This window comes from Diceros bicornis, chromosome 5 (genome assembly GCF_020826845.1).
Source record: "Diceros bicornis minor isolate mBicDic1 chromosome 5, mDicBic1.mat.cur, whole genome shotgun sequence".
Lineage (NCBI taxonomy): Eukaryota > Metazoa > Chordata > Mammalia > Perissodactyla > Rhinocerotidae > Diceros > Diceros bicornis.
The window spans coordinates 1,245,736-1,273,154 of record NC_080744.1 but is presented as its reverse complement, the minus strand read 5'-3'; the positions used below and the strand labels follow the sequence as shown (position 1 = coordinate 1,273,154).

The following is a 27,419-nucleotide window of genomic DNA, read 5'->3' as shown; positions in this document are numbered from 1 at the left end:
ACAGGTCATCCGTGCCTCGGTATCATCTTAGGTGCAGGAGTCTTAGAGGGAAGACGCTGATCCCGATACATCTGAGGAGCAATCATTAGGCTTCCTGGAAATCCTGCGGGGTGAGGAACTTCTGCCCCTGGGCTGCACTCCCCTATGCAGGTATTGCTTCCACAGGTCTGGATATGCTCTTCAGGAGCTCCTCTCACCAACGCAGCATTACTATCAGGGCCACACAGAACAGATCACTATTCTTCAAGTATTTGACAGCAGTCACCGATCCCCTTGAAATCTTCCCTTTTCTGGGTTAAATAGAATCTATTTCCAACCTTTCTTCTATGGTATGGGTTTCAAATCCTCACTTTCCCTGTCAGGCCCCTCTGGACATGTTGCAGGACATGAACCAGAGGCAGTAAGACAAAACTGGGAACAGTACTGCCACTTCCTGGTTTGGCCAAGTCACACTTAGCTCACACTGAGCACACATTCAGCTCCCCAAGTGTGTATTCTGTGTTGTGCCCATGAGTGTCTCACTTCCTCACCTCCCCTTCCAAGCACCCCTGCTGAGATCTGGAGAAGGCATCTCAGCCATTGATATCCTATTAGTCAAGACAAAGGGTAAGGAGGTTATCGTTTCTTTCAGAATACATGATACAAAGTTATGTTTCAGGTCATAGCTAACGTCCAGGATGATTATTATTAACTTTTTAAATGTACAGATCACTAGAGAAAGACAGTAGCTCCTCAAAAGATTCTTGATTTCTTGTCACATTTCATCACCTGCAGTGATCTGTCTGCTGAAGAGGTTTGCTGAGGGGGAGCAGTTCAGCAGGAGAGAGCAGTGGAGAAGAGTGTGCCAGCGGAGCACCGGTGTGGCGACTCCAGCATGCCTGAGACTCTGGGTGGGACTGTGCTCCTAATGGGATGTGTCAAGACACACTTCCCGTCAGCAGCGTCCATGACATCAGTTCCTCTGCCCTCGCCTGGACTGCTGGCCCTTCCACCTGGGATTGGCTGGATTCTGGAATTGGGGCTCTGCTTGAAAGAAGCAATCAAGAATTATCAAAGATGGGCTGGGGGACCACACTTATTATGTACTGACTTTTGGGTTTGAGGAGAAAAAGGAATATCTAGGTGGTATACTCCTGTTTGGCTTACTATATATTTCTGTCATTGTTCATCAGCTAACATTTACTGAACACCTGCCATGTGTCAGACATTGTTTTAGAACTGAGCAGCTGGGAAACACGAAGTTGAGAGGAGGGCTGACCATAAGAAAAATAATAATTTAGAGAAAACCCGTGTCTTATATTACTGATTTTCACACTTCGGGGGTGGAATTTCTTGACTGATCACAACATGTAGGGACTAAAGGTTTCTATGGAAGTTGGAGAATATTTTGGAAATGTAAAGTACAGTCTTTGAAGTGTTACTTTTGGGATGCAAAGAGGAAAAGCAGAGTGACAGAGGTTCTTTAGGACAGTGCAGGCCTTCCTGGCTTCCTTTGCGCCCTTGTCTGGAAGTGAACAAGCTTCATAACGTAAACAGCCCCTGGGCGCTGGTCCAACAAGACCGTTGTCTTTCAGAGCACAGTAAGGCAAGAAGAGCCACTAAGACCTGCAGAAGCAGCGTTAAGATGAGTCTCTGTTCAAACCAGCTGTAAGATAATTTGCTTTTGCTGGGAAGATTTTAAAAGAGACAAAGAAATGAATGAAGGAGGCTGAGTTTCCTTAAATGATCTAATAAGCATCCAAAGTCACAATTATGTGAAACTGGTACATAATTTACAACAAAAGGAGGTATTTTAAGCTTTCGTAAATATGGCATTAATTACAGTTGAGAAGTGAGGAACAAATCTGTTTTGAAAACCTCCTTTCAAAAGAAGAAATGAAACAGCCTCTTAGCACCCCTGGACAGCTGTACACACTGTCACCAGGTCCTCCTCTCCAAGTTGGAACACCATAGCATTATTTATATGGAACAACCATCAGAAGAGCTGGAAATTGCTATATTCCAAATAGATACAAAGGTTCCCAAAGGACTAAATGCTCGCCATTGTGTCAACTGCAAAGCACATTCCCCAGAACCAAAAAGAGGGTCTGGACCCAATTCAGTCCTAGGGAAAAATTCAGGAAATTCCTGGGGATAGCATGCATGTTGTCAAAATTAAAAGGAACAGTCTCGCTCTTTTCTGGGCTCTGAAACCTATCATTATGCCTCTCATCTTGGATTTTGTAAAATCCACCCAAACTTGTTCAGATATGATTTACCTACCTTGAGGATTTTGTCCTGGAAATGCATATTCTTCTCATTAAATAATTTTCTGGGAGGCTCTGCTGCTCTCAGTCAGGAGAAGTAGAGCAGAGGCATAGGAACAATATCTCCAGGGGACCACATGCTTTTCCTTATATTATCCTTTCTCAACCGTCTCCTATTAGTGCTGAATTTCAGTATCACAGGCAGACCTCAAAGACACCTTAAGACCCTTGGAGGAGTCTACGCCTGTTCATAGCATTTTCTGAAACAGTTAAGAGCGTTCAGCAGTAATTTTGGAGAGAGAAGCCACAGAAGAAAACCAGGAGATGATAATCATAGAGAACTTGGAAGGCATCTGCTCCACGTCCACAGTTTTAGAGACAAAAAATACTGGAGTCCATAGAGGTTAAGGGACATATCTGAGTTACACTACTAGCTGTGATGGGACAGGAAAGGGACTAGGCAGGGTGAATTCCTGGTGGACAAAATTTGGGGGTAAAAGGCCATTGCTGCTCTTTTGTGCCTTGGGAATGAATAAAAGGCAGGGTTTATGCCAAAGGCCCTGAGGCACATTCTAGTGGTCTCAGGGGTGACCGAGGGTTGTGTAGATGACCTAATACCATTCCCCAAACCTTGCAGTATATCAAGGACAAATCTTTCTTCTCTGAAGGGAGTTCCATGGACTGTGGTGGGTAGGGACTGAAAGGTGAACTCATCATTTCCTTTTTGGGATTTTGGCCACGAGTAGGGGGTGGGCTGAGCTGTTCCCCTGAGATCAGATGAGGTTCTTTTTCCTCCACAAGGTTATAGCTTCTCTGGGGGTCTCAGTACATTGGGGTTGAAGAGTGCAGTACTGATGCCGGCCCAAAGTCACCATAAAATATCTGCAAAGAGATTTTGAACAGATGCACCCAGGGCCATTCTGGGGCTCTAACCTGCCTGCACTGAATGTTCCCCAGGTTGTGTGCTCTGCTATGCGGGAGAAGGAGCTATCACTGTGGAATGGCTGGTGTGATGCTGAGTCTAATGGGGAAAAAGGCATCTTAATCTTTATGAACAACACCTGCTTTGTGCCCTTTTAGAAAGCAAGTTCTAAGATGTAATTTCAAGAATCCTAACCTTTTTATCACCATTAGATAAAACAATCCTGAAAAGTGCTGGGGAGATGGCTCCTGTGGATTTTCATCTAAGAGGATGCTTGAGAGCACTCTTCTCAGTGCTCTGAGCACCTATGTGCTGGCAGTGCTAGAATTTACAGCCTTATCTAAAGCCTGATTCTCGAATTATCACTGATCACCTTCTCCCCACATTCCTTCACAGCTGAGATCTGGAGGGCTGAGAGCTTCTGTGAATAAATAGCTTAGTGGTTTCAACCGAGCATGGCTCTGAGTCCCAGATCTCATCTGGCAAGGTCTTTCCAGGACTTTGAAGATGTGCTTTGACATTCCTTTTCCTTCCCAGGCGGTGACATGTCACTGTGGCCAAGAGCATCCACTAGTACAGTGGAGAGAAGGGCCTATGTGAGTGCTCACCCGGGGGTAGGGGTGGGGGCGGCAGCTGGAGGAAACGCAGAGACAGGAAGAAAGGACCGGACCCGAGGAGGAGCCTGCATATTATGCTGGAAATGACAGCCACGCTCCATCTCCTTCTTAAAGCAGGGGTGCTATTCTTCTGAACAAAACTCTAACACGACTCTCGGAAAGCGCTGAAGTCCTCCTTCTGGCTGGGGTTTCTGGATAAACACATGAGGCAGCCACACAGTGCTGCTTCGTTTTGACAAGATATTTTCAGACACCTGGCAGACAGACTTAGAATAGTTTTCCCTCTTTCCTTCTTTTTGGTTGAGTGTAAACAGCACTGTTCTAATGTCAGCACCAAAGTGCAGTGCGCTGGGCATTGGAGGCTGGAAGACGTCCGATGTCACTTAACCTCTCAGAGGCTGTTTTCCCATATGTCGAGTGTGATAGTAATAATAATATTTTCCTCATGGAGTGGGGGAATAATGGCACACCACGCCATGATCCCTGGAATCTGTGAGTATGTCACCTTACCTGGCAGAAGGAACTTTGCAATGTGATTGAGTTAAGGATCTTGAGATGGAAATGATCCTGGAGTATCCAGGTGGGCCCTGGGTAAGCACAGGAGTCCTTATAAAGGAAAACGGGAGGGTCAGAGTCAGAAAGAGACTGGAAGACCCTCTGCTGCTGGCTTTGAAGGTGGAGGAAACAGCCATGAGCCAAGAAATGCAGGTGGCTTCTAGAAGCTGAAAAAGGAAAGAGAATGGATTCTTCCCTAGAGCCGCCTGAAGGAACGCAGCCCTGCTGACACCTCACTTTTAGCCTCATGAAACCCATTTAGGATTGCGACCTCCAGAACTGTACGGTAATAATTCCTGTTGTTTTAAGCTACTGAATTTATACGGCAGCAATAGGAAAAGAATGCATCGGGTAACTCTGGAATGCTGCAACACCAGGACAGGAGAGGACAGACACAGCAGTGAGTACAGAGGTGTTGTCCAAAGCCTACGCAGCTGTCTCAGAGTGAAGAGAAAAAAGCTCCTATCCTTTCATTAGGACCTGAGAGTGAAACACAGGACAGTTTTTATACAATTCCTCTACCGGATTTCAATATCCTAAAATATTTGCTGGCTCTCATGTCACTGTCATTTTTCATGCAATCTTTTAATGGACAATGAAGAAAGTTCTTAGAAGCTTGACACAAAATGAAGCAGGATTTCTTCTAATAGTTTTTTTCAGTTATTTCATATTGTGATTCCATAAAGCCTTCTGAGATATCTCTAATACCCTGTTACTAAGGGTTCAAGATAATATATTGACTTTTAAATGCATTAGACAGAAATCTTTCTAAAATGCATTATGACTTTCTTAATCAGAACATATGCCACAGAATGCTCTTTTGATTTTTTTTTGAGTCTGTTCTTAGTTTTTCCAGTTACCTTCCCTGCTCAATGCTGTTAATAGCCTGAACTCACTTCTATCCCAAATCCCTCTTTTCTCTTCTAACGTGAAGCTGCCAGTCTGCTTTGCTCTTTGCGAATGGGTCAATGAGCTCAGCTGAACTGTGCATAAACTAGAGAAAGTGAGACCACAGGCCCTGCTGGGAGGACAGCATAGGAGCTTCTAGGCCTGAACTTCTTCATCTTTTTTTTGGCCAATCAGAGGTCACTGTCATCTTGATGGCAACACGACTGTCTAGATTGTAGGGTGGCTACCTCAGTTCTAGGGAGGTGAGGTGGTACATAGTTCTTCGGCACTGAGTCAGGTGTCATGAGTTCAGGAAGGAGGAAGAGTAAAGCCCCCAAGCCCGGGGGCAGGGGCCCGCTCCACGAATCTCTGTGTCCCGGGGCCCAGCCCAGGGTCTGACAGAATGGAGGTGTTCCACTAATGTTTCTGAATGAACAAGGCCTCCTTTCCAAAGGTAGCTCTAGGCAGATGCTGAAGTTTCTGCCTTGCCTACAGTCATTCCCTTGGTTCAGGTTTCTCTCTCCTCTGGGAGGTCCTCCCTCCCCTTCAGATCAGGTTCATCTCCCTGAAGTACGTTGTAACTTACTTCATGCAGCTATTAGATGTAAAGAAATCAGAGTATTACTTCTATGAAAATATAAATTTTAAAAACCTTCTTTTAGAAACATTTTTACTTTTAGAAGAGGCTGCTTGTTAGTCAAAATTAAACTCTAAATAGTAGAATTAAGGTGATATAAAAAATTGGAATGGTTCATACATTTCTGGTATAAAATCTGTCTGGAAAGCAATTTGGAAACATGGATCCAGGGCCTTAAAACGTTTATACTCTTTGGTCCAGTAATTCCATTTTTAAGAACGAGTCCAAGAAAAATAGTCTTTTTACACAAAGCTTCGTGTTAAAGAGTACTGTTGTGTTCTATACCCCTGAAGGATGAGTGAGTGGCAGCTCCACCTCTGCTGGGAAGGCTGCAGGAAACAACCCCTGGCTCTGCGGGGAGTAAGTCAGAGAGCTGGGGAGTCAGACAGACCTTCTCTTTCCAGCCAGTGAATATCCCAGTGAGTTATTTGAGCCCCAGGAATACTATATTTGGTCTATTTCATTTTCTATCCAAATTTGAAAAAAAAAAGTACAGTCTGTTTAGATAGGTGGAGGAAAAACAGGAAAAAGTAAACAGAAAATTTTCCTATCCTGTTCTCAGCCTGGTCTAAAGAAAAACTTTTTTTTTTTGCAGGAGAAAAGTCTCCCAGACACAGAATGAGCCCCAGAACTCTAGGTATTAAGAAGGCCTTGTTACATAATTTTTTAACGGATCCTCTTTTACAGATGGTGTCAGAGATGGTGACACAGCCACAATGGCTATTAAATGAATTACTTATTAAATGAATTACTTTAAAGATATACACAACTAGGGTTGTGGGCCTTATTGTAAAATTTCATTAGAATTCTTAATTGCTTACAGTTATACTTCTTCTTGAGTCAGGGTGATTTGGTCTAGATCTGCAACTGGCCTTCTTCGCATGGCTGTCTTAGGACATCCCCAGGAACTCCGCTCTCAGGGAACTCAGCAAGTTCAAACTCATAATAATGCACTTTCCTCTTCTTTTTTTTTTTTTTTTTGTGAGGAGGACTAGCCCTGAGCTAACATCTGATGCCAATCCTCCCCCTTTTTGCTTGAGGAAGATTGGCCCTGAGCTAACATCCGTGCCCATCTTCCTCCACTTTATATGGGACACCGCCACAGCATGGCTTGACAAGCGGTGCGTTGGTGCGCGCCTGGGATCTGAACCTGCGAACCCTGGGCCACTGCAGCGGAGCACGCGCACTTAACCGCTTGTGCCACGGGGCTGGCCCCCTCTTTTCTCTTTTAACAACACATTCTTCATAATTTCCATTGCTTAAATTGTTTTCCTGACCAATTACCCTCTACAACTTCCTTATGGAGGAAGACATAATTCTCCTTCTTTCATAGTGTTTATCATAATTTGTAAATATGTAACTATTTGTGTGTCTATTTAAGGCCTGTCTCTCTTCCTAGACCATGAGCTCCGTGACAGCCGGGTGACATCTGCTCAGCACTCTATACCCACAGCATAGCACACCGCAAGCACTTATCAACAGGGCCCAATAAATAGATAGATAAATAAATTTGCTTTTGAAAATAATGATAGGCATTCATAACAATGTGGACATTTGATCTCCCTGCACAATGTTCCTTTAGGTCAGTAGAAGGTTTTGTAATAGTTCAAAGAGTATAAGTGACAGTGACTTAAACCTTAGACTAAATGCATGTAAACACAAGTTAGACTTGCTGTCACCTACGAAATCCTACCCTTCTGGGACACAGACTTTTTGTTTTGAACTTTGGAACAGGGTTAACTCTTGCTAAGAAGAACATGAAAGATTTTGCTAAAGTAGAAAGCCGGAACAAACCACCCCATCACCCCTCAAGAGCAGCAAACTAAAAATATCCAAAGCAAACCTTTCCAGGAACTGTAGGAAATATGAGTAATAAGGTATAAGTTCAGTTAATGTACCAAAACTCAGTTAATGGCATTTTTCTCATTGATCTCTAAAAAACAAAAAAGAAGTATAATTTTTAATTCTGTATGCTTTCTTTATTGTTACAGATTGATCAAATCTTTTTTTTTTCTAATAAGCTATTCATTATATTTTTTCTTGCTTTCTAAATCTTGTCTCACTGTTGGAATGAATCAGAATGAGGGAGAAACAAATAGAACAAACCAAAGTTATGGAGAAAGTATGTGTGTGAACTTTATTTCATCATGAGAAAATCACTTCTGTGCAGTAACAGAGAATACTGGTATCTACACGATGATAGGGCTTTCTTTGTATTTAGGTACATACCTTATATTTGTACACAATATATAAAATTCATGGAGGAAATTAATTCTACAGTACAGTTTCTTTGCTGGAAGAGGACTTGTTCCATTAGTTTCTTTAGGAAACGACCCCCAGTTCTGTGACTGTGGTACCAAGGATCGCAGTTCCAATCCTGTAATTTATTAGACACCATAATCTTATGACCATTAAGAGAAACTGAGAAACTACATCCTCCTGCAGGATGAAAAGAGAGACATCAGTGCTCAGGCTGCTATGCTAACAACTGATTTTAGCAGAATAGTATGATTTCCATGATGTATTATGAATAGAAATAGTTTTCCGGTAGGTCTGATGACACTTATTAGCAATGTTTCTGCAAACTGTCTCCCTGCTCTGATGGCATGTGCTTCTCTCTTCAATCAAACCGCCCTGTACACACACGGGAAACAAGGCCACCACTGTGAGGGGTCTTCTGTACTGCGTCTAGGAAACCCTTGGAGGGCTTCAGCATTTTAGCATGGTACTTTGCGAAGAGGCAACTGCTCTCAAGCTGATAGGTCATCCCAGAGAGAAGCTGCTAAAATGATCATTTCGGGGAGGCTCTGGCTACAGCATCCCTGTAACCCAGATGGGAACAAGTCATGTGGGCATTTTCCCTTCAACAAATCCTTCTCTTTGAATAGCATCCCTCAGGATTTACAGCTGCTCCCCAAGCAGGGTTTTCACGGCTAGGGGCCCATCAACTTTGCTGTGGGATTTGAAGTTGTGCTTGTTTTTAACCATGTGAACCATTTTAGGAGTGATTGGCACATGCTGAGGTTTGTGGGAAGTAAGAACAAACACCACCACAGTTCTTTTCCTGAATTTGAACAAAATCAACATAATTAGTTCTGCAGAGGGAAGTTATGGAGGATGCTGGTGGGGTGGGGGTGACTTCTATGATTAAAATGACCTAGAAGGTCTGAAAATGCTTTGGCACCGACCAGGAATACCCCTTAACAGGTTTAATTTCATGTGTTGCAATTGCTTTTAAAACGAAAATGTTCATGCCTCAGAGGTTACACCTGGCCATCAAACTCAAGCCTCTCTTCTGAGAGACGGCTTGCCTTTGATGACCAAAATATTTACAGTATAGCCAAGAAGCGAGCGTTCTCTAGAGAATGACCTTGTATGGTGGGCCCCAGCAGCCCAACCACGCCTAGAGGGGCTGGCAAAGGTGGAAGGCGAGGCAGTGCGGAGCTGCTGGTCTCTTTCTGTCTGAGCCCACAGGAAGCCCCAGTCCTGTGCCACCGGCCTCAGCTTTGGGTGTGAAATGACAGCGGTCTGCGCTGGAGGGACAGGCTCCTCTGAACAGCTCTAGGACCCCACACCCACTGGAAACACGTTCGGGCAGACAAATCCACAGCTGGAAAGAACCCAGGCCCACCCTCAGAAACAAGCAAGCACTACAAGGCAATTGAAAACCACTGGGGCAAACTGGCAAATGATGTGTGTCGTGGAGAATGGGAGCCTGCCCTAGAGCCTAGATACACACGTCCCACACGGGGCACATTCAGGCCTTCATGTTTCAGCTTCTTCAACTGCAGCTCATTTAGAGTGTTACAAAGGAAGCCGACGGCCCAAGCCATGTGAACTGCCGCTGTGGACTCTTTGGTTTGGTCACTCCACAGACCACCACAGGCTCTCTAAAGCAGGAGGAACAGCAGCTCTGTGCCAGAACACAGAGCGAGTCATGGAAACACTTGAGAATGTGGGCAGTGGTGGGGTTACCTCCGGGCTGGCAGCCACGTTAGACGCCTCGCAGCTCTCGCTCTGAGGGGTACTGCTGAAGGGCCTTACCCTCGGACGTTTGCAGGACCAGGGTCTTGCTGTACTGGCTGACGCCCGTTTTGTTGAAGGCCTTGATACGAGCGTTGTATGTGCTGTTGAAGTGCAGACCGTCCACGGTGCACATGGTCTCCTTCCCAACATATACCTCCTGAGGGTCAACAAACAACAGGCCATCGTTTGACTCAAACCTTGTGAGGGCTCATGAGGGAGGCACTGTGGCAGAGTGGTTAGGAGCAAGCGCTTTGGTGTCAGCCTGATCCGTACTCGAATCCTGCAAGATACTGGGCCATCTGATTGACCTCTTCTAGCCTCAGTTTCCTTATCTGTAAGATGGGGACAATGATACCGACCTTCTGAGGCTGGTGTGAGGGTTACATAAGGTCATATGTGCAAACTGACCAGCAGAGGGCCACGCCTTCAGCATGGGCCTGCAGCTCAATGAGTGGGAGTTATTAGCAGCTAGGGCTTAAAAAATGAAAATTGGGTGTTTAGCATTATGCTTACTGTTCTTAACTTATAATTTGTAGAGTATGTCACACCCACTCAGCTCCTTATCCATCAGTAGGATTTGTGAAAAACAGGTTTGAAAACATGAGGGTGGTCTCTGTGCTGTGTTTGTAACTCCATTGACAACTTCAGGAACTGCCACACAGACCACACTCACAGCCATAGGAGTGTAGGGTTTCATCAAGTACAGAGGGAGGGGGAGGAGGCAGGGAGGGGAGGAAGAACGACATTTCAAAGGCTTAAAATAAATCCTAGCATAACGTGTCTTCAGCACAGGTTATGTATTTGCCTCCCTCTTTAGCCGCATACTTTACAATATTATGCTGATGTAATGGGTAAAAATAATTTGCATTCAAAGCACAGCCTTAAAACAACACCTCAGGAGATTGGGTCTGGGATTGCAGCGTGCTAAGAATTTTATATGGACGATCTAACAGACTCCTAACAACAATGCATGCGGTACATGTTATTATTATCATCCCCATTTTACAAATGAGGACCCGCAGGCTCAGAGGTGAGAACAGGCACACCACACAGCTGAGGGGGGATCCGGATCTGAATGCAGGCAGTCTGACTCCAGAGGCGGCAGTACTGCACGCGCCTCCTCTTAGAAGGGCAGGACAGTTTCTACTCAGACTCCTTCATCCATCTCTGATGGTACAAGGAGAAAGCAGGTGTTAGGTGAAGGGCAGGCAGGCCCTGCTGGGAGGGTCTGTCCCCAGAGGGGCGGGGAAGCTGGTGGGTCCTCTGAGGGTGTCACTGGTTCCGGTTAACTAGTAGTAGATTCTCCACTTACCCGGAACTGACCCCCACTGCCGTCATCCAGCTCCAGAATGTATCCTTCGGCGGGCACCGTGGACAGAGGTGGCTGTTTCCAGGACAGCGTGGCGCTGCTGTTGTGGGTGCAACACTCCTCCAGCTGTAGGATGGGGGTTGCTGGGACTGGAGGGGAAGCTAAACAGAAATTAGTGTAACCCTGCTTCTGCTGAATTGCAAACATTTCAGTAACTTGGAATAATAAACAGCCCCCTCATAAACACGTGGTGAGAGTAAGTAGCTAGCCCGGGGTGCATGGGGGACCTAACAGGATCCCTTCCAGAGCCTCCAGGAATTGAACTGGTTCCTGAGCTACTGCGGGGCCTCTTTACAAGCTCGTGGTGGCATTTCCTGCCTTATTGAGGGGAGACAACTGCTCTGTTCTCACCTCCCTGAGCATCAAAGACATCATCCCTGAGGGAAATGTTTCACATGGGGGATGGATTTCCAGTCCAGCCCACTAAAGTCTATTTAACCCATAACATGATGATAAATTTATCATAAAATTTATTCTGAGCCTTAAACCCCAGTTTATAAACTTGAAACTGCCTATTCTGAGAAATAGCTCTGAAACCACTATATTTCTAAGGTTCTATCATTTTTTTTAACTAGTGATTCTACTCTAGGTCTTGTGCACATAAGTAGCTCTAACAGTAGATTTCTGAATATTTGGTTCCAAGTGACATCAACAGTGATTTCTCAGTTTTGAAACTTCTGAGGAACTTGATACCATTCTTGCAAGGTAGCTATACACCTGAAAACAGCATCAGCTCAAGTACACTCCCTCTGCAGGTATGGAACAGTCAGCTGAGCCTGAGAGCAGTATTGGAGCAGAAAGGGCCTGGCAGGGGAGGGTCCAGGTGCCCTCAGGACCTCGTGAGAATCTGTCACAGTGTCACAACACCTCCCCGCTCGCCATTTTGAGCTGAAAGTCTTTTGCATTACTTAAAACTGCCGATTCGTTAAGTCTTCAGACACACAGACAGAAAAGTTAAGTAATGAATAATCCTGGTTCCTAACATATATGAACTCAGTACATGTATCTGGGAACAGTGTTTTACCAATTGCTTAAAATATTTTTTCAGCACCAACACATTATTTTTGTAGCACTTTAACCACAGGAGAGAATAACTAGACCACAGCCAGGGACATTTAGATGAACAAATGTTAACTGTGGCACACCTGATATGCTGTACCAAAATTGGACTCTGAGTGTCATGCACTGAATTAAATCTGCTCCTTGCCAGTCACCCCAACCAAGAGGATGGGTAACTTCACATCAGTTTAGGGAACAGGTTCTATGGTAGATGGCCCAGAAAACAAACCCAGGGACTACAAGATGGGTGATGTGAAGGGGAAGCAGGTCTATTGTCTTAAGACAATTACACTTAAGAAAAGACTGTGTACATTACAAGAAAACCATGCCTGAGTTACTAGACCAAATATAATTAAATAAAAATTAATAGCCAGTTAATTGGAGGCGACAGTTTAGGAAGGGAAATCACGTTTCAGGTTTCAATGGCATAGAGTACAGGTGGAATCTTATCAGAGAACAATGGCTTCTGCAGCCTCATGGGTCCTAGAGCATCTGGACTTGGAGGAAAGGAGATCAATTTATTGCCTTGTTCAATAAATAGACTAAGGACTGGATGGAAAGAGGAAGAGACAGAAGACATAACTCCTTCTAGTGATTGTCTACACATAAACAGGCACCGCCTAGGAGTTATAAGTGGAGGGTTAACTCTAGGTCATTTTATGTGTTAGGAACTGACTTTGTCAATTAAGTTTCCTTCCTTATATAAAGAATACATTTTAGCGTGTCATGGCAGAGTGAGCTTCCCCCATTGAACTCTCCCCCTCTAAGAAACAACAAAAAGGACATTCATAGTCCAACAGAAGCTATTCACACAACGCAGGGGACGTCTGAGGCACCCAGGCAGCCGTACACCCGAGGACTGAGGTGCTGGAATCCCCAGAGTAAGTGGAAGGAGGTAAGAGGAGCTCCCTTCCTTCCCCAAGCACTGCGACCCAGAGACTGAGACCACGTGGCTCTCAGAGGAGGGGGAGGGGTAGCTCGCTGTGTGAAAACTGGCGCTCTCCAAGACCCCTCACAGCCTGTGGGGATCCTCCTACAGAGGGAGCGGAACTATTGCGAGGGTAGTTTCAACAAGCTAGCCCCTCAGGAGAGCAGAGAGTGACCCTGCGAAGCGAGAAACCTCTGAGATCGGGGAGGCGAAAGTAAGCGCCCCTCCCCAACCCGGCCCGCCTGACCAGCGCTTCAGCTCAGCCCCGTCCCCAGAGGCAGCGGCCCCCAGGTGCCTGGGCCCAACCAGCAGAGGGATGAGCCTGTGCCCCCACACCAGAGGCAGCGGCAGCTCAGGCCCCACCACGCCACAGTCCCAGCTGCTCCAGATGGACCAAGCCACGGCCACAGCTTCCCCGCTTCCACGTGCCACAGCCCCAGCTCCTTCGGCTTGACCATCCCCTCCCCACCCCCCGGCTCCAGCTGCTTCGGCTTGGCCTGTGCTCAGGCTCCAGCTGACCTGGTGCCAGCAACTTTGGCCCAGCGCACTCCAGTTCCAGCTTCTTTGGTCCAGCGGCGCTCCAGCTCCTCCTGCTTTGGTCCAGCGGCGCTCCAGCTCCTCCTTCTTTGGTCCAGCGGCGCTCCAGCTCCTCCATCTTTGGTCTAGCAGCGCTCCAGCTCCTCCTTCTTTGGCACACTGCACTCTAGTTCCAGCTTCTTCAGCCCAGCGGCACTTCAGCTGCAGCTGCTTCAACCCACCCGCACCTGAGCCCCAGCTGCTTCGGCCTAGCTGTGCTCCAGTCCCAGCTGTTCCCATGCTTGCCCCCAGCAGCCTCCACTCGGCCACGCCTCAGATCAGCCAGGGGCCAACGAGAGTGCCCGAGGATTGAGGCAGGCCAGAATACACAGCCCTTAACCCCCACCCAGCAGCAGCAAGAAGAAACTGCGACCACATATTTTCACTAAGAGGAAAAGTAAGCCAACACCAACAGGCACTATGCAAAAATATAGTAAATCTCCAGACCAAAAGGAAAATGACAAGCACCCAGAAGTCAACCCGGAAAGCACAGAAATATACAACCTTAATGACAGAGAATTCAAAATAGCCATCATAAAAAAGCTTAATGAACTACAAGAAAACACAGACAGACAATTCAATAAAATCAGGAGTTTCTTCACAAAAGAGACTGAAACTATAAAAAAAAAACTGGGCCAGCCCCATGGCTTAGCGGTTAAGTGCACATGCTCTGCTACTGGCGGCCCAGGTTCAGATCCCGGGCGTGCACCAACGCATCGCTTCTCCGGCCATGCTGAGGCCGCGTCCCACATACAGCAACTAGAAGGATGTGCAACTATGACATACAATTATCTATTGGGGCCTTGGGGGAAAAAAAAAGGGGAAGGATTGGCAATAGATGTTAACTCAGAGCCGGTCTTCCTCAGCAAAAAGAGGAGGATTGGCATGGATGTTAGCTCAGGGCTGATCTTCCTAACACACACACCCCCCCCCCCCCCCCACACACACACACACAAACCAATCAGAAATCTTAGAGGCGCCGGCCTGGTGGTGCAAGTGGTTAAGTGCTCGCGCTCTGCTGCGGTGGCCCGGGGTTCGCTAGTTCGGATCCTGGGTGCACACCAACGCACCGCTTGGCAAGCCATGCTGTGACGGCGTCCCATATAAAGTGGAGGAAGATGGGCATGGATGTTAGCCCACAGCCAGTCTTCCTCAGCAAAAAGAGGAGGATTGGCAGCTGTTAGCTCAGGGCTGATCTTCCTCACAAAAAAATAAATAAATAAAAGGCTGGCCCCTTGGTGTAGCGGTTATGTGCACACGCGCCGCTGCTGGCGGCCCGGGTTTGGATCCCAGATGCACACCGATGTGCTTGTCAGGCCATACTGTGGCGGTGTCCCATATAAAGTAGAGGAAGATGGGCACAGATGTTAGCCCAGGGCCAATCTTCCTCAGCAAAAAGAGGAGGGTTGGCAGATGTTAGCTCACGGCTGATCTTCCTCACAAAAAAAAAAAAAAAGAAATCTGATAAAAACACAATAGAGGAGGTAAAGACGAATCTGGAAGCCTTAAGCATCAGAGCTGACAGTATGGAGGAAAGAATTAGCAATACTGAGGACAGCAATGCAGAAATTCTCCAGATGGAGGAAGAAAGAGAACTAAGACTAAAAAGAAATGAAGAAACTCTCCGAGAAATACTCGACTCAATTAGGAAATCCAACATAAGGATTATAAGTATTCCAGAGGGAGAAGAGAGGAAAAAGGAGCAGAGAACTTGCTCAAAGAAATAATAGATAAGAACTTCCCAAACCTGGGCAAGGAGCTGGAAATACCAGTGAATGAAATAAATAGATCTCCTAAATACATCAATACAAAAAGACCCTCTCCAAGGCATATAGTAGTAAAGGTGGCAAAAGTCAACAACAAAGAAAAAATATTAAGGGCAGCTAGACCAAAAAAAATAACATACAAAGGATTTCCTATCAGGCTGTCAGCCAATTTCTCGACAGAAACCTTACAGGCTAGGAGAGAGTGGAATGATATATTCAAAATTCTGAAGGACAAAATCTTTCAGCCAAGAATACTCTATCCAGTGAAAAATATCCTTCAGATACGATGAAGAAATAATAACTATCCCAGATAAACAAAAGCTAAGGGAGTTCATTGCCACAAGACCCCCACTACAAGAAGTGCTCAAGAAGGCCCTCCTCCACGAGAAAAAAAAGAGAAAGGAGATTCAAAGTTTTGAACAAGGAAGAAAATAGGTCAACAAAACCAGAAAAATTGCAGTCCTCTATCAAAGTAGATTAGCAAACAATTATAAAACCAAAGGTCAAAGGAAGGTAAGCACCAAGCATAAATATGACCTCATCATGTTACGAACTCACAAGACAAGAAGGAATAAGATGTGACAACAATAGCTTAGAAGGGGAAGAGGAAAGGGATCGAATCAACTTAGTCTAAGGGAATAAGAGGCATCAAAAAATGGACTATCCCATCCACGAGATTTTTTATACAAACTTCATGGTAACCACTAACCAAATAATCAGAACAGAATCACACATGATAAAGAAAGAGAAAAACTAAGAGAACCCCCATACAGAACTACCAAACTGAATTGGTAGTCCGAAACACATGGGATGAGAAACAAAAGAAATGCAAAAGAACTGGAAAAAGAGAGCTAAAATAACAACAATAAGCCCCCATATATCAATAATTACCCTAAATGTAAATGGACTGAACTCTCCAATCAAAAGACATAGAGTGGTGGGATGGATTAAAAAACAAGACCCAACAATATGCTGCCTCCAGGAAACATATCTCAGCTCTAAAGACAAACACAGGCTCAGAGTGAAAGGATGGAAGACAATACTCCAAGCTAATGGCAAACAAAAGAAAGCAGGTGTTGCCATACTTATATCAGACAAAGTTGACTTCAAGATAAAACAGGTAATGAGAGACAAAGAGGGGCAATATATAATGATAAAAGGGACACTCCCCCAAGAAGACATATCACTTTTAAATATATATGCACCCAATATAGGAGCACCAAGGTACATAAAGCAACTACTAACAAACCTAAAAGGAGATATTAACAACAACACAATAACATTAGGGGATCTTAACACCCCACTCTCATCAACAGACAGATCATCCAGACAGAAAATCAGTAAGGAAATAATGGACTTAAATGAAAAACTTGATGAAATGGACTTAACAGATATATATAGAGCACTCCATCCAAACACAGCAGATTACACATTCTTCTCAACCGCACATGCAACATTCTCAAGAATAGACCACATGTTGGGAAACAAGGCATGTTTATATAAATTTAAGAAGATTGAAATCATAACAAGCATCTTTTCCGACCATAATGCCATGAAGCTAGAAATCAACTACAAGGAAAATACCGGGAAAGTGACAAAGCTATAGAGACTCAACAACATGCTACTAAACAACCAATGGATCATTGATGAAGTTAAAGGAGAAATCAAATCATATCTAGAGACAAATGAAAATGAAAATACACCGTACCAACTTATATGAGATGCAGCAAAAGTAGTCTTGAGAGGGAAACTCATAGCAATACAGGCCCACCTTATGAGAAGAAGCCCAAATAAGCAACCTCAAATTACACCTAACAGAATTAGAAAAAGAAGAACAAAGCCTAAAATCAACAGGAGGGAAATAATAAAAATCAGAGCAGAAATAAATGAAATTGAAATAAAAAAAACAGTAGAAAGGATCAATGAAAGAAAGAGCTAGTTCTTTGAGAAGATAAACAAAATTGACAAACCCTTAGCCAGACTCACCAAGAAAAAAAGAGAGAAGGCTCAAATAAATAAAATTAGAAATGAAAAAGGAGAAGTTATGACAGATACCACAGAAATACAAAACATTTTAAGAGAATACTATGAAAAACTATATGCCAACAAATTGGACAATCTAGAAGAAATGGATAAATTCTTAGACTCATACAACCTCCCAAAATTGAATCAAGAAGAAATAGAGAACCTGAATAGACCAATCACAAGTAAAGAGATTGAAACAGTAATCAAAAACCTCCCAAGAAATAAAAGTCCAGGACCAGATGGTTTCTCTGCAGAATTTTACCAAAGATTCAAAGAAGACTTAATACCTATCCTTCTCAAATTATTCCAAAAAATAGAGGAAGATGGAACACTTCCCAACACATTCTACAAGGCCAACATCACCCTGATACCAAAGCCAGGCAAAGACAATACTAAGAAGGAAAACTACAGACCAATATCCCTGATGAACACAGGTGCAAAAATCTTCAACAAAATATTGGCAAACCGAATACAACAATACATTAAAAAGACCATACACTATGAGCAAGTGGGATTTATACCAGGGACACAGGAATGGTTCAACATCCGCAAATCAATCAATGTGATATACCACATTAACAAAATGAGGAATAAAAACCATATGATCATCTTAATAGATGCAGAGAAGGCTTTTGACAAGATCCAACATCCATTTATGATAAAAACTCTCAACAAAATGGGTATAGAAGGAAAGTACCTTAACATAATAAAGGCCATATATGACAAACCCACAGCCAACATCATACTCAATGGAGAAAAACTGAAAGCCATCCCTCTGAAAACAGCAATAAGACAAGGGTGGCCACTCTCGCCACTCTTACTCAACACAGTAGTGGAGGTTCTGGACAGAGAAATTAGGCAAGAAAAAGGAATAAAAGGAATCCAAATAGGCAGTGAAGAAGTGAAAGTCTCGCTGTTTGCAGATGACATGATCTTATATATAGAAAACCCTAAAGAATCCATTGGAAAACTATTAGAAACAATCAACAACTACAGCCAAGTGGCAGGGTACAATATCAGCATACAGAAATCAGTTGCATTTCTATATACCAACAACGAACTAACAGAAAGAGAACTCAAGAAGATAATCCCATTTACAATCGCAACAAAAAGAATAAAATATCTAGGAGTAAAAGTGAAAGACCTATACAATGAAAACTATAAAACATTATTGAGTGAAATCAATGATGACATAAAGAAATAGAAAAATATTCCATGCACTTGGATTGGAATAAACATAGTTAAAATGTCCATACTACCTAAAGCAATCTACAGATTCAATGCAATCCCAATCAGAATCCCAAGGACATTCTTCACAGAAATAGAACAAAAAATACTAACATTCATATGGGGCAACAAAAGACCCCGTATAGCTAAAGCAATCCTGAATAAGAAGAACAAGGCTAGAGGCATCACAATCCCTGACTTCAAAACATACTACAAAGCACATGGTAAATTAAAACAGCATGGTACTGGTACAAAAACAGACACACAGATCAATGGAACAGAACTGAAAGCACAGAAATAAAACCTCATATCTATGGGCAGCTAATCTTTGACAAAGGAGCTAAGGACATACAGTGGAGAAAGGAAAGTCTCTTCAATAAATTGTGCTGGGAAAACTGGACAGCCACTTGCAAAAGAATGAAAGTAGACCACCTTCTTTCGCCATACACAAAAATTAACTCAAAATGGATCAAAGACCTGAAGGTGAGACCTGAAACTATAAAACTCTTGGAGGAAAATATAGGTAGTACACTACTCATCATCAGCCATAAAGGGATCTTTTTGAATTCCATGTCTACTCAGACAAGGGAAACAAAAGAAAAAATAAACAAGTGGGACTTCATCAGATTAACGAGTTTCTACAAGGCAAATAAAACCAGGATCAAAATGAATAGGAAACCCACTAGCTGGGAAAAAATATTTGCAAACCATGTATCTGACAAGGGATTAATCGCCATAACATATAAAGAACTCACACAACTGAATAACAAAAAAGCATACAACCCGATCAAAAAATGGGCAGAGGAAATGAACAGATGCTTCTCCAAAGAAGATATACAGATGGCCAATAGGCACATGAAAAGATGCTCAACATCACTAATCATCAGGGAAATGCAAATCAAAACCATACTAAGATATCATCTTACACCTGTTAGAATGGCTATAATCACCAAGGCAAAAAACAACAAATGCTGGAGAGGCTGTGGAGAAATGGGAACACTAATCCACTGCTGGTGGGAATGCAAACTGGTGCAGCCTCTATGGAAAACAGTATGGAGATTCCTCAAAAATTAAAAATAGAAATACCGTATGATCCAGCTATCCCACTACTGGGTATCTACCCAACGAACCTGAAATCAACAATCCAAAGAGGCTTATGCACCCCTATGTTCATTGCAGCATTATTCACTATAGCCAAGACGTGGAAGCAACCCAAGTGTCCCTCAACTGATGATTGGATAAAGAAGACGTGGTATATATATACCATGGAATACTACTCAGCCATAAAAAAAGACAAAATCGTCCCATTTGCAACAACATGGATGGACCTGGAGGGTATTATGTTTAGTGAAATAAGCCAGAAAGAGAAAGACAAACAGTGCATGATTTCGCTCATATGTACAAGATAAACCAACACACGGACAGATAGAACTGTTTGGTGGTTACCAGGGGCTAGGGGAGCTGGGGGGTGGGCACAAGGGGTGGAGGGATGCACTTATATGGTGACTGACAAACAATAATGTACAACAAAAATTTCACAATAAAAAAAATGCCTGTTTATACCGGGAAAACAAAACAAAACACAAAAAGAATACATTTTAACATACTGACTGTACAGAAAAACATGAAAAATATGAAAAGTTTAAGAAAAATAATCTTCAAAGGGCTTCCAGAGACATGGAATGATTCTCCCTGGGTATATTTGCTCTTAGCTGTCCTTATTAGTTAGAGCAGACCATAAAAAACAATTCCTCGGATGCTGTTTATTTCATTAATTCCTCTATCAGTCTTCATGTTCCCTTGGTTATGTTTCAGGCAAGTCTACATTTCACCAATTTCAAAATAAAAAAATAAGATCACAAGATAGTTTCAACTTGAATCATACAAATGCCTGCAATGTTTCTGCTGAGAAACTGAAATTTCCCTGTATAGAATAGGTATAATTAAAAGATTAATTGAAATACATGGTGTCATGTGTAATTAAACCATGTGAGCTTCATTTATAAGTCCTCAACGGGTACACTTTAAAAGACCAAAAGGAGAGAAAAAAGTCTAACCACTCACTAACCTTCAGGTCTTAATATTGCCCCAGGTTTAAACAAATAGAGCAAGCAAAAAAATCAAAGTGAGAGAGAGAGAAGGAAGGAAGGAAGGAACCCAGAGACATATGCATGTGTCTAAATCTATTTCTCAATATGCTGAGAATTATTTTTTCCTTTTGCTTATTTACCCCAAAGTGATGTTGCCTATAAAATACGAATGTGACAAAACTACAGCCTCTTTAGCAAAGACCGAGGCTGACATTTTAGAAAAATAGATTTTACAGTGGGTGTATGTTACCCTGTTTCACTGTATTAGGTATAAAATAAATGGTCCACAACACTCTGAAGTATTCTCACATTAGTTCACACTTGCGTTTTGGACGTGGACAGCATCACAGGTCCTGGGCTGCACTCTAAGAAAGAACTCCTCTGGCCGGGGTGGCCGCAGCTCTCGTAATCTTAACACTTTCCTGATCATTCCTGGACATTTTTGTTTTTCCTAAAGAACTCGTTTCTCCTGACCGGATCGGGTCCTGGATCAGAATTCCAGTACCTGCATCCTTTCAGCCTGTGAAATAAAGCTTCAGGCTGAAAGTTCTCTCTTAGACACCAGGGCAGCTGTTCTTCCCGACTTCCCCGAAGGGGTCTGGGGGATCCTCGGCTCAAAGTTAAATCCTGCAACAGTGGCTCGTTATATCAAAGCTTTCAAATGTCTCACCTTTTTCAGGTCATTCTAGTTCAAATTATGTCTCACGTTTTTCTCATTTGTGTAATTTCTTTCTCCAATCCTTCAGATTGTGAACACTCACCATCACCCAGAGTTCCTCTGTGAGAGTTAACAGGTGTGTGGCAAGGACAGGAGAGCAAGGGAAGTGGCCTCTTCTGCCCCACCCCCCCACCCCTGATATGGAGAAGTGACCAGAAGCCCGACAGGGTGGGGCGAGGTCGACGTGCGTTCACTCACTTAACTTCCACAACGACCCCCCAGGTAGGCACTGTTACCGCCTCTACTCTGCAGATGAGGAAACTGAACACAGAAAGGTGTCATAGCTGGTCGGTGGCAGGGCTGGGATCTGAGGCCAACAGGCAGGCCCAGGACCGCGGGCCCTGCTGCATCAGGCTGCCTCCCCCGATGCTGCCCAGTACCAGTGCTGGAGGGAAGCCCCGTGCCTGATCCCAGGAGGAAAGTTTCTCTTTGGTTCCCATCATGTGAACGACAAAGCTTCCCAAGAAGTGCTGGTACAGATTAGTGAAATATTTCACCTTAACAGCTATGATGGTTGGGATGTCCTTTTATGGAGTCACCTTCTCCGAAGGTTCCTTTGTGGACTGTTGTTCCTTTTTATAGCGGCTGAACAATGCAAACGGCATCTGAGGAGGGTTTAGACTTCAGAGGAACGACAAGCCATTTCTGGAAAGCCATCACTAGCACATCATTGAGGATAAATGTGAACACAGGTTTTGAAGACATGCCTTTCAGGCCCTCAAACCGTGAACAGATTACGTGCCGGTCGGTGCGTGTGCTCATCCCCGCCTCTGCCAAACTGCTTGGCGCTCTCTCTCCATGACTTACAGGAGGGTCTGTTCAGATCACACTGGCCTTGCCCACGACCTTGCTGCACAGTCTGGGCTCTTACAGTCAACATGAATTCATGAAGACAAACGTGTCCCTAGGTGAGTAGAGGCCCGTGAGGGATTAACACCACTGGTCTCTGTGCTAAAAGGCTTGGTGGACAGGTCATGGTCTCAGCCTGCTTCAGCATAAACACCTGGCATTTCATCTCAGCACCAGCTGACGACTCTTGGCATACTTTGTGTACTGAGACAATTCTGGGGTAATGCTTCTCTGGGCAAGGGTAGTATCTGAAATCTATTCTGAGCCAAGAAGCAGAGCCCTTGATGGACGAAGGAAAAAATCTTAAAATTTCCTTTCCATGACCTGGGAAAGAACTGATAATGCCAATTTAGAATCAAGGAAAAAATGTTTTGATTACTCTCTAATAAAAACAGAAAACAAAGCTTAATCTGTTGTTTTCTATAAAAGAAAAGTCTGAGAGATCAAACACCACTCCCAATAGTCTGGAAAGAAGGTAAGATGATTTTCTAATCAAGTGCAGAAAACATGTCATTACAATCTAGGGATGTTTAAGCAAAGACGGGACCAGCCTTCTCCACTCAGATCTCAACTGATGAGAGTGATGTGGAATCAGAAAGAGCAATCAGTTAAATCCTTAGCTAACAAGAGAATAATTTTAGGCAACACATTCTAGCTGAATAGTAGCTGGTAGTAGCCTAGGTGGAAATATTTAAAGACCAGCAACAGCCCTATCTTCTCTAATAAAAAAAAAAAAGGCATCTGAGGTGAAATTTCAAAACCAAAGAAATGGTCAAATTTTGAGTCTAGAAGTAAATAGAAGTAGATAGTTTAGTTGTCAGTTTGAGTCATAACTTTAAATGCATATTTTAAGTAACTGAAAATATTTTAACTTTCTACTAATCCACTTAGCACAATTAGAAAATATATATTGAATTTCACACATTGTTAGTTTCACAATGGTCAGATTAACACCATTCCAAATGCCACTTAAATCCTGGCCATTTGTACATGGATTTTGGGGTGCAGTTTCTTGACATATTTTTACTGACAAGCCGTGCAAGTGCAGTTTATTAAACTATGAATATCCTAATAAAAAGGCTAACACTATGCCAGGCACAGTTGTGTGTATGTTACAGACATCAAAGGGGCTAGGAGGAGAAGTCTGAACCACAGCCAATCAGGCTCCATTGCCTCACGACCTTTTGACTTTTTCTTTATTGCAAGCATCTGACAGAAAAAAATTATTCAGATTCTAGAAGACTGGGCTCTCACTGAATTAATTAAACTTAACAAGCACAAAGCAAAGCACAAATTAACTCTACAGAGGGATACTAATCAGAAGTAAATTAAATTAAGATGAAGTGTTAAAAAGAAAAGGAAAATTGAACAATCTAGTCTTATACCAAACGGCCTGTTACAATAACTTCATAAATAACTGTTCAGGATAATTCTGTGTTTCAGGTGAATTTGTGCTGTGACTATTCTGCATTTTGGCCTTTGGAGTACATGGCATTCTCTGCTGTGTGTACAGACTTTACAGAAGGCAGGTACACGCAGCCGTGTCCATGCTTAATTCTGTGTGCAGCCCTAAACGGCCAAGTGACAATGCTGTAGGAATGTGGTCTGTGATGCACAGCCTGTGAACCTGCAGGTCCTGCACCAGGTGAAGGCCTGTTCACTCCAACACAACCGTCACCATCCTGCCGACTGGCCTGGACTCCGAGGCGGGCAGATGGACGTGACTCAGAACGATAGCGTATGGGGAGGAGCCGGTTTTCCAGCCGGGGGAGCACTCAAGCCCTGCAGCTTCCGTCCTCTCCTGGCCCTCCTTCTGCTCCATCACCCAGGCTAAGTGGGTTGCCTCATTTTTTTCTCCAAAAGCCCTCCCACTGTCCTTTGCTACAGATTTTCTCCTCTGAGCTACTTGTGATGTAACCCTTCAATGATTTTACCTCATTGAGAGAACTGGGTGCAGAGAGAGGGGCTGATGGAGGGGGACTTCCTCAGGGCTCTACACACCACTCGGATGGCTATATTTCACAAGTACCATGTAGGTGTGAAAGAAAGATTTTAAACAGTAAGAAGGAACTGCTGCAACAAAAAAACTAAATTTCTTAAGTTTAAGGGAGGAATTCAGTTAATCCTTGAAGAAACTGCCTAGTAAGGCACCGGCTTTACAGCACAAACTGGCAGTTGTAGGTGTGGTTCTGGAGCCACGCTCCTGGGTTCGAATCCTGGCCCTGCCACTCACCAGCTGGGTGAGCTCAGGCGAGTGGCCCAGTCTTCCTGTGCCTCAGTTTCCTCAGATGCCCACTGGAGTTGTGAGAATAAAGTGAGTTAATCTACCTAACACACCTAGGAGAGTGTCGGTTTGGAAAGCAGTCAAGAAATGCTAACCATTTCTGTTACTACAACAAAGCATTTTTATTTACCATCTATACACTGCTTACCTCAAAAGTTAATTACGGTATCATCCCAAAGCAATACATATTAAACAAAAAACGAGAAAACTAGAAATAAAGGAGGCAAAAATCCATTGAAATGATGAGAGAAGTACTAGCACGGGATACAGGAATGAGTTTTACTGTGCGACGTGACCACTACGACTTGCTGGGTTATATGGTTCTCCCTGTCTGATAAAAGGAAGCACATAGACTGTTCTTAAGAAAAAACGTTTTTAAAGCACTGAATTCCAGGAGTAATTTATTACGTGGATGCTTGAATTGGGAGAATCAAAGAGTAAATCAGTTTCTTCAGTATTAAAAAAGATCAGAGAAGGACAAAACTATAGTGATGGAGAGCAGATGAGTGGTTGCCGGCCTGGGGCTGGTGGTGGGAGGGGCGGGCTGTGACTGTCTTGGGCACCACCAGGGAGGTCTCTGTGGTGATGACAGTTCTGTGTCTTGACTGCCACGGTGGTTACACAAATCCACACGTGATACATGGCACAGAACTATCCACACACCTGCTCCAATGTCAGTGTCCTGGTTTTCACTTTATATGACAGTTGTGCAAGATGTAACCACTGGTGGGAACTGGACCAAGGGTACACGGGACCTCTCCTCACTGTTGTTGCAACCTCCTGGGAATGTATAATTATTTCAAAATAAGAATTTAAAAAAAAGATCAGAAATACTTTTCAAATGGATATCACTTACACTGCCATAAAAATATCATTGCACGGTTGGCTTGAGTTTTTATTTTTCTTTGAAAGAGTTATTTTCCTTAAGATAATTTTAAGTACTTATACTTCCCCTCAGCCACCCCAAAATCTCAAAGAGATCTTGCCATATCCCTCAATGACATAAACCAAAAATTTAAAAAGTTCAAGTTTATTTCAGATTTCCATTTCCACCTGTATCCAGGCTGGCATTTCCCAACCAGTATTGGCGAGCCACTTCTGATCCATGCTCAGTGGTTTCCTCACTATCTCCATCCACGTGGAAGCCAGGCTTTCAGTTCTCAACTCCCTTGATTTATATCAGTATTTCTGGATGACTTTCTGTCACAAGATCTTATTTATGTACAGTGATGCTCTCTCTATCTCTCTCTCTTTTAATGTCAGCTATTCTCTGATGCTGAGCATGTGGAATCTCTAAGACTCTCAAGGAGGCAAGCACTGAGTTTATCTGAATTGATCTGACTGTCTGAGAGGTGGAGGACACAGCTACGGGGGTGTTTCAATGCTCCTGGTAAGACAGGAGCCACTCTAGATTGCGTAACATTACCCAGAGGCGTGTGTGTGTCTACCTTCCCACCTCCCAGGTGATCTATAAACCTGGCAGCTGCCTTTGTTTGCTGTGGTCTGGCCCCTTGTTATCCTGCTTCAAGCACCAGGACCCCTTGGGTTGTTGCTGGGACTGGGGGGATGTGGGCACGCACCTTTCATCTGCACGAAGTCGAGCTGGTGAATGGACTGCAGCAGAGGGCTGTTGTCCAGACTCAAGTCGAAGTCCGTGGTCATCCTGGGAGTGAGCGTGCCTTTCCCCCACTGATCCTCAGTCAGGTGCACTCTCCTTATGAGGGCGTCAGAAATCTAATCACATCAAAGACCACAGCCTAAGAAACACACCACCACACTGGACACAGAACGCTGCTCCTCGGCTCTCCCAGAGCGTTACCCAGACCGCCTGGTGACTGGCAACCTCCCCATCTCCCTGCAGGCAGTGAGGAGCCTGCTGGGATGAGGGTGGCTCATGGTTTATCACTCAAATATGGGCACTTTTGTGAGCCAGAGGGCACTATAAATAATTAGCAGCCGTTAACTGCTCTAAAGGACAAACCTGGATGTATGATCACGCTGTTCACGACTGATCAACTAAAAGCCAACAACGTTGAATATGTTGGCGATTAGTTAATCCAACTAGAACCAACAACCCTAAGTTCCTAACACGAGGTGTGGGTGGCCTGTCAAGATGTGGAAATGAGTTTTATCAAATAGTTTAGAGAGGCTGCATATCACAATCTGTAAAATGGAATTTTTCACACTTTCAGGGCCTCATCTTCATGTGTCACTCTATTCTTTGGTAGAGAACTCTTTCATTACTTATATTTAGTCCCTCCTGTCCAGTTTGGTAAAGGTGAGATGTAAGGGATTTACATATTCCTTAATAAAAGGTCCCTGATCATTGGGATCAAAACTTAAGTAAAATTCAGCACTCATCATAGCATCCCATTAAAACAATTAGCACTGAAAAAATCATGAAACATCCAAGGAATGAAAAAACTTCACTTTATTTGGGAAATCACTGACTGACTGGCCAGTAAGGGGTGTCAAGAAGGTAGAAACCTTGCATATTAGACATTTCTAGCTGAGAAAACTGTCCAGGAGATATTAGTGGAAAAGGACCCAATTTTTAGGCAAGGCAATAACTCGGCTTTGGAGGAACTTACATGGAATTATGTTTTCATGATTGAACACAAGAACAAAAAAGCCCGT

The 27,419-nt window shown here is 43.7% G+C and overlaps 1 protein-coding gene across 12 annotated transcripts in view; it reads right to left on the bottom strand.

Annotated features, from left to right (window-relative positions):
• TRIM9 (tripartite motif containing 9) overlaps nucleotides 1–27,419 on the bottom strand; it is a 136,819-nt gene that overhangs the window by 32,812 nt on the left and 76,588 nt on the right. For 9 of the 12 annotated variants that reach the window (XR_009219978.1, XM_058540578.1, XM_058540580.1 and 6 more), the window contains exons 5-7: nucleotides 26,363–26,516; nucleotides 11,204–11,361; nucleotides 9,910–10,048 (exon numbers count right to left, since the gene is read on the bottom strand). Coding sequence is in view for 11 of the 12 variants with exons in the window: in XM_058540578.1 (XP_058396561.1) it covers nucleotides 9,910–10,048; nucleotides 11,204–11,361; nucleotides 26,363–26,516 (451 nt within the window). In the remaining variant the exon portion in view is untranslated. The remainder of the gene's footprint in view (nucleotides 1–9,909; nucleotides 10,049–11,203; nucleotides 11,362–26,362; nucleotides 26,517–27,419) is intronic. The other 3 variants (XM_058540579.1, XM_058540572.1, XM_058540575.1) reach the window with 1 other exon arrangement.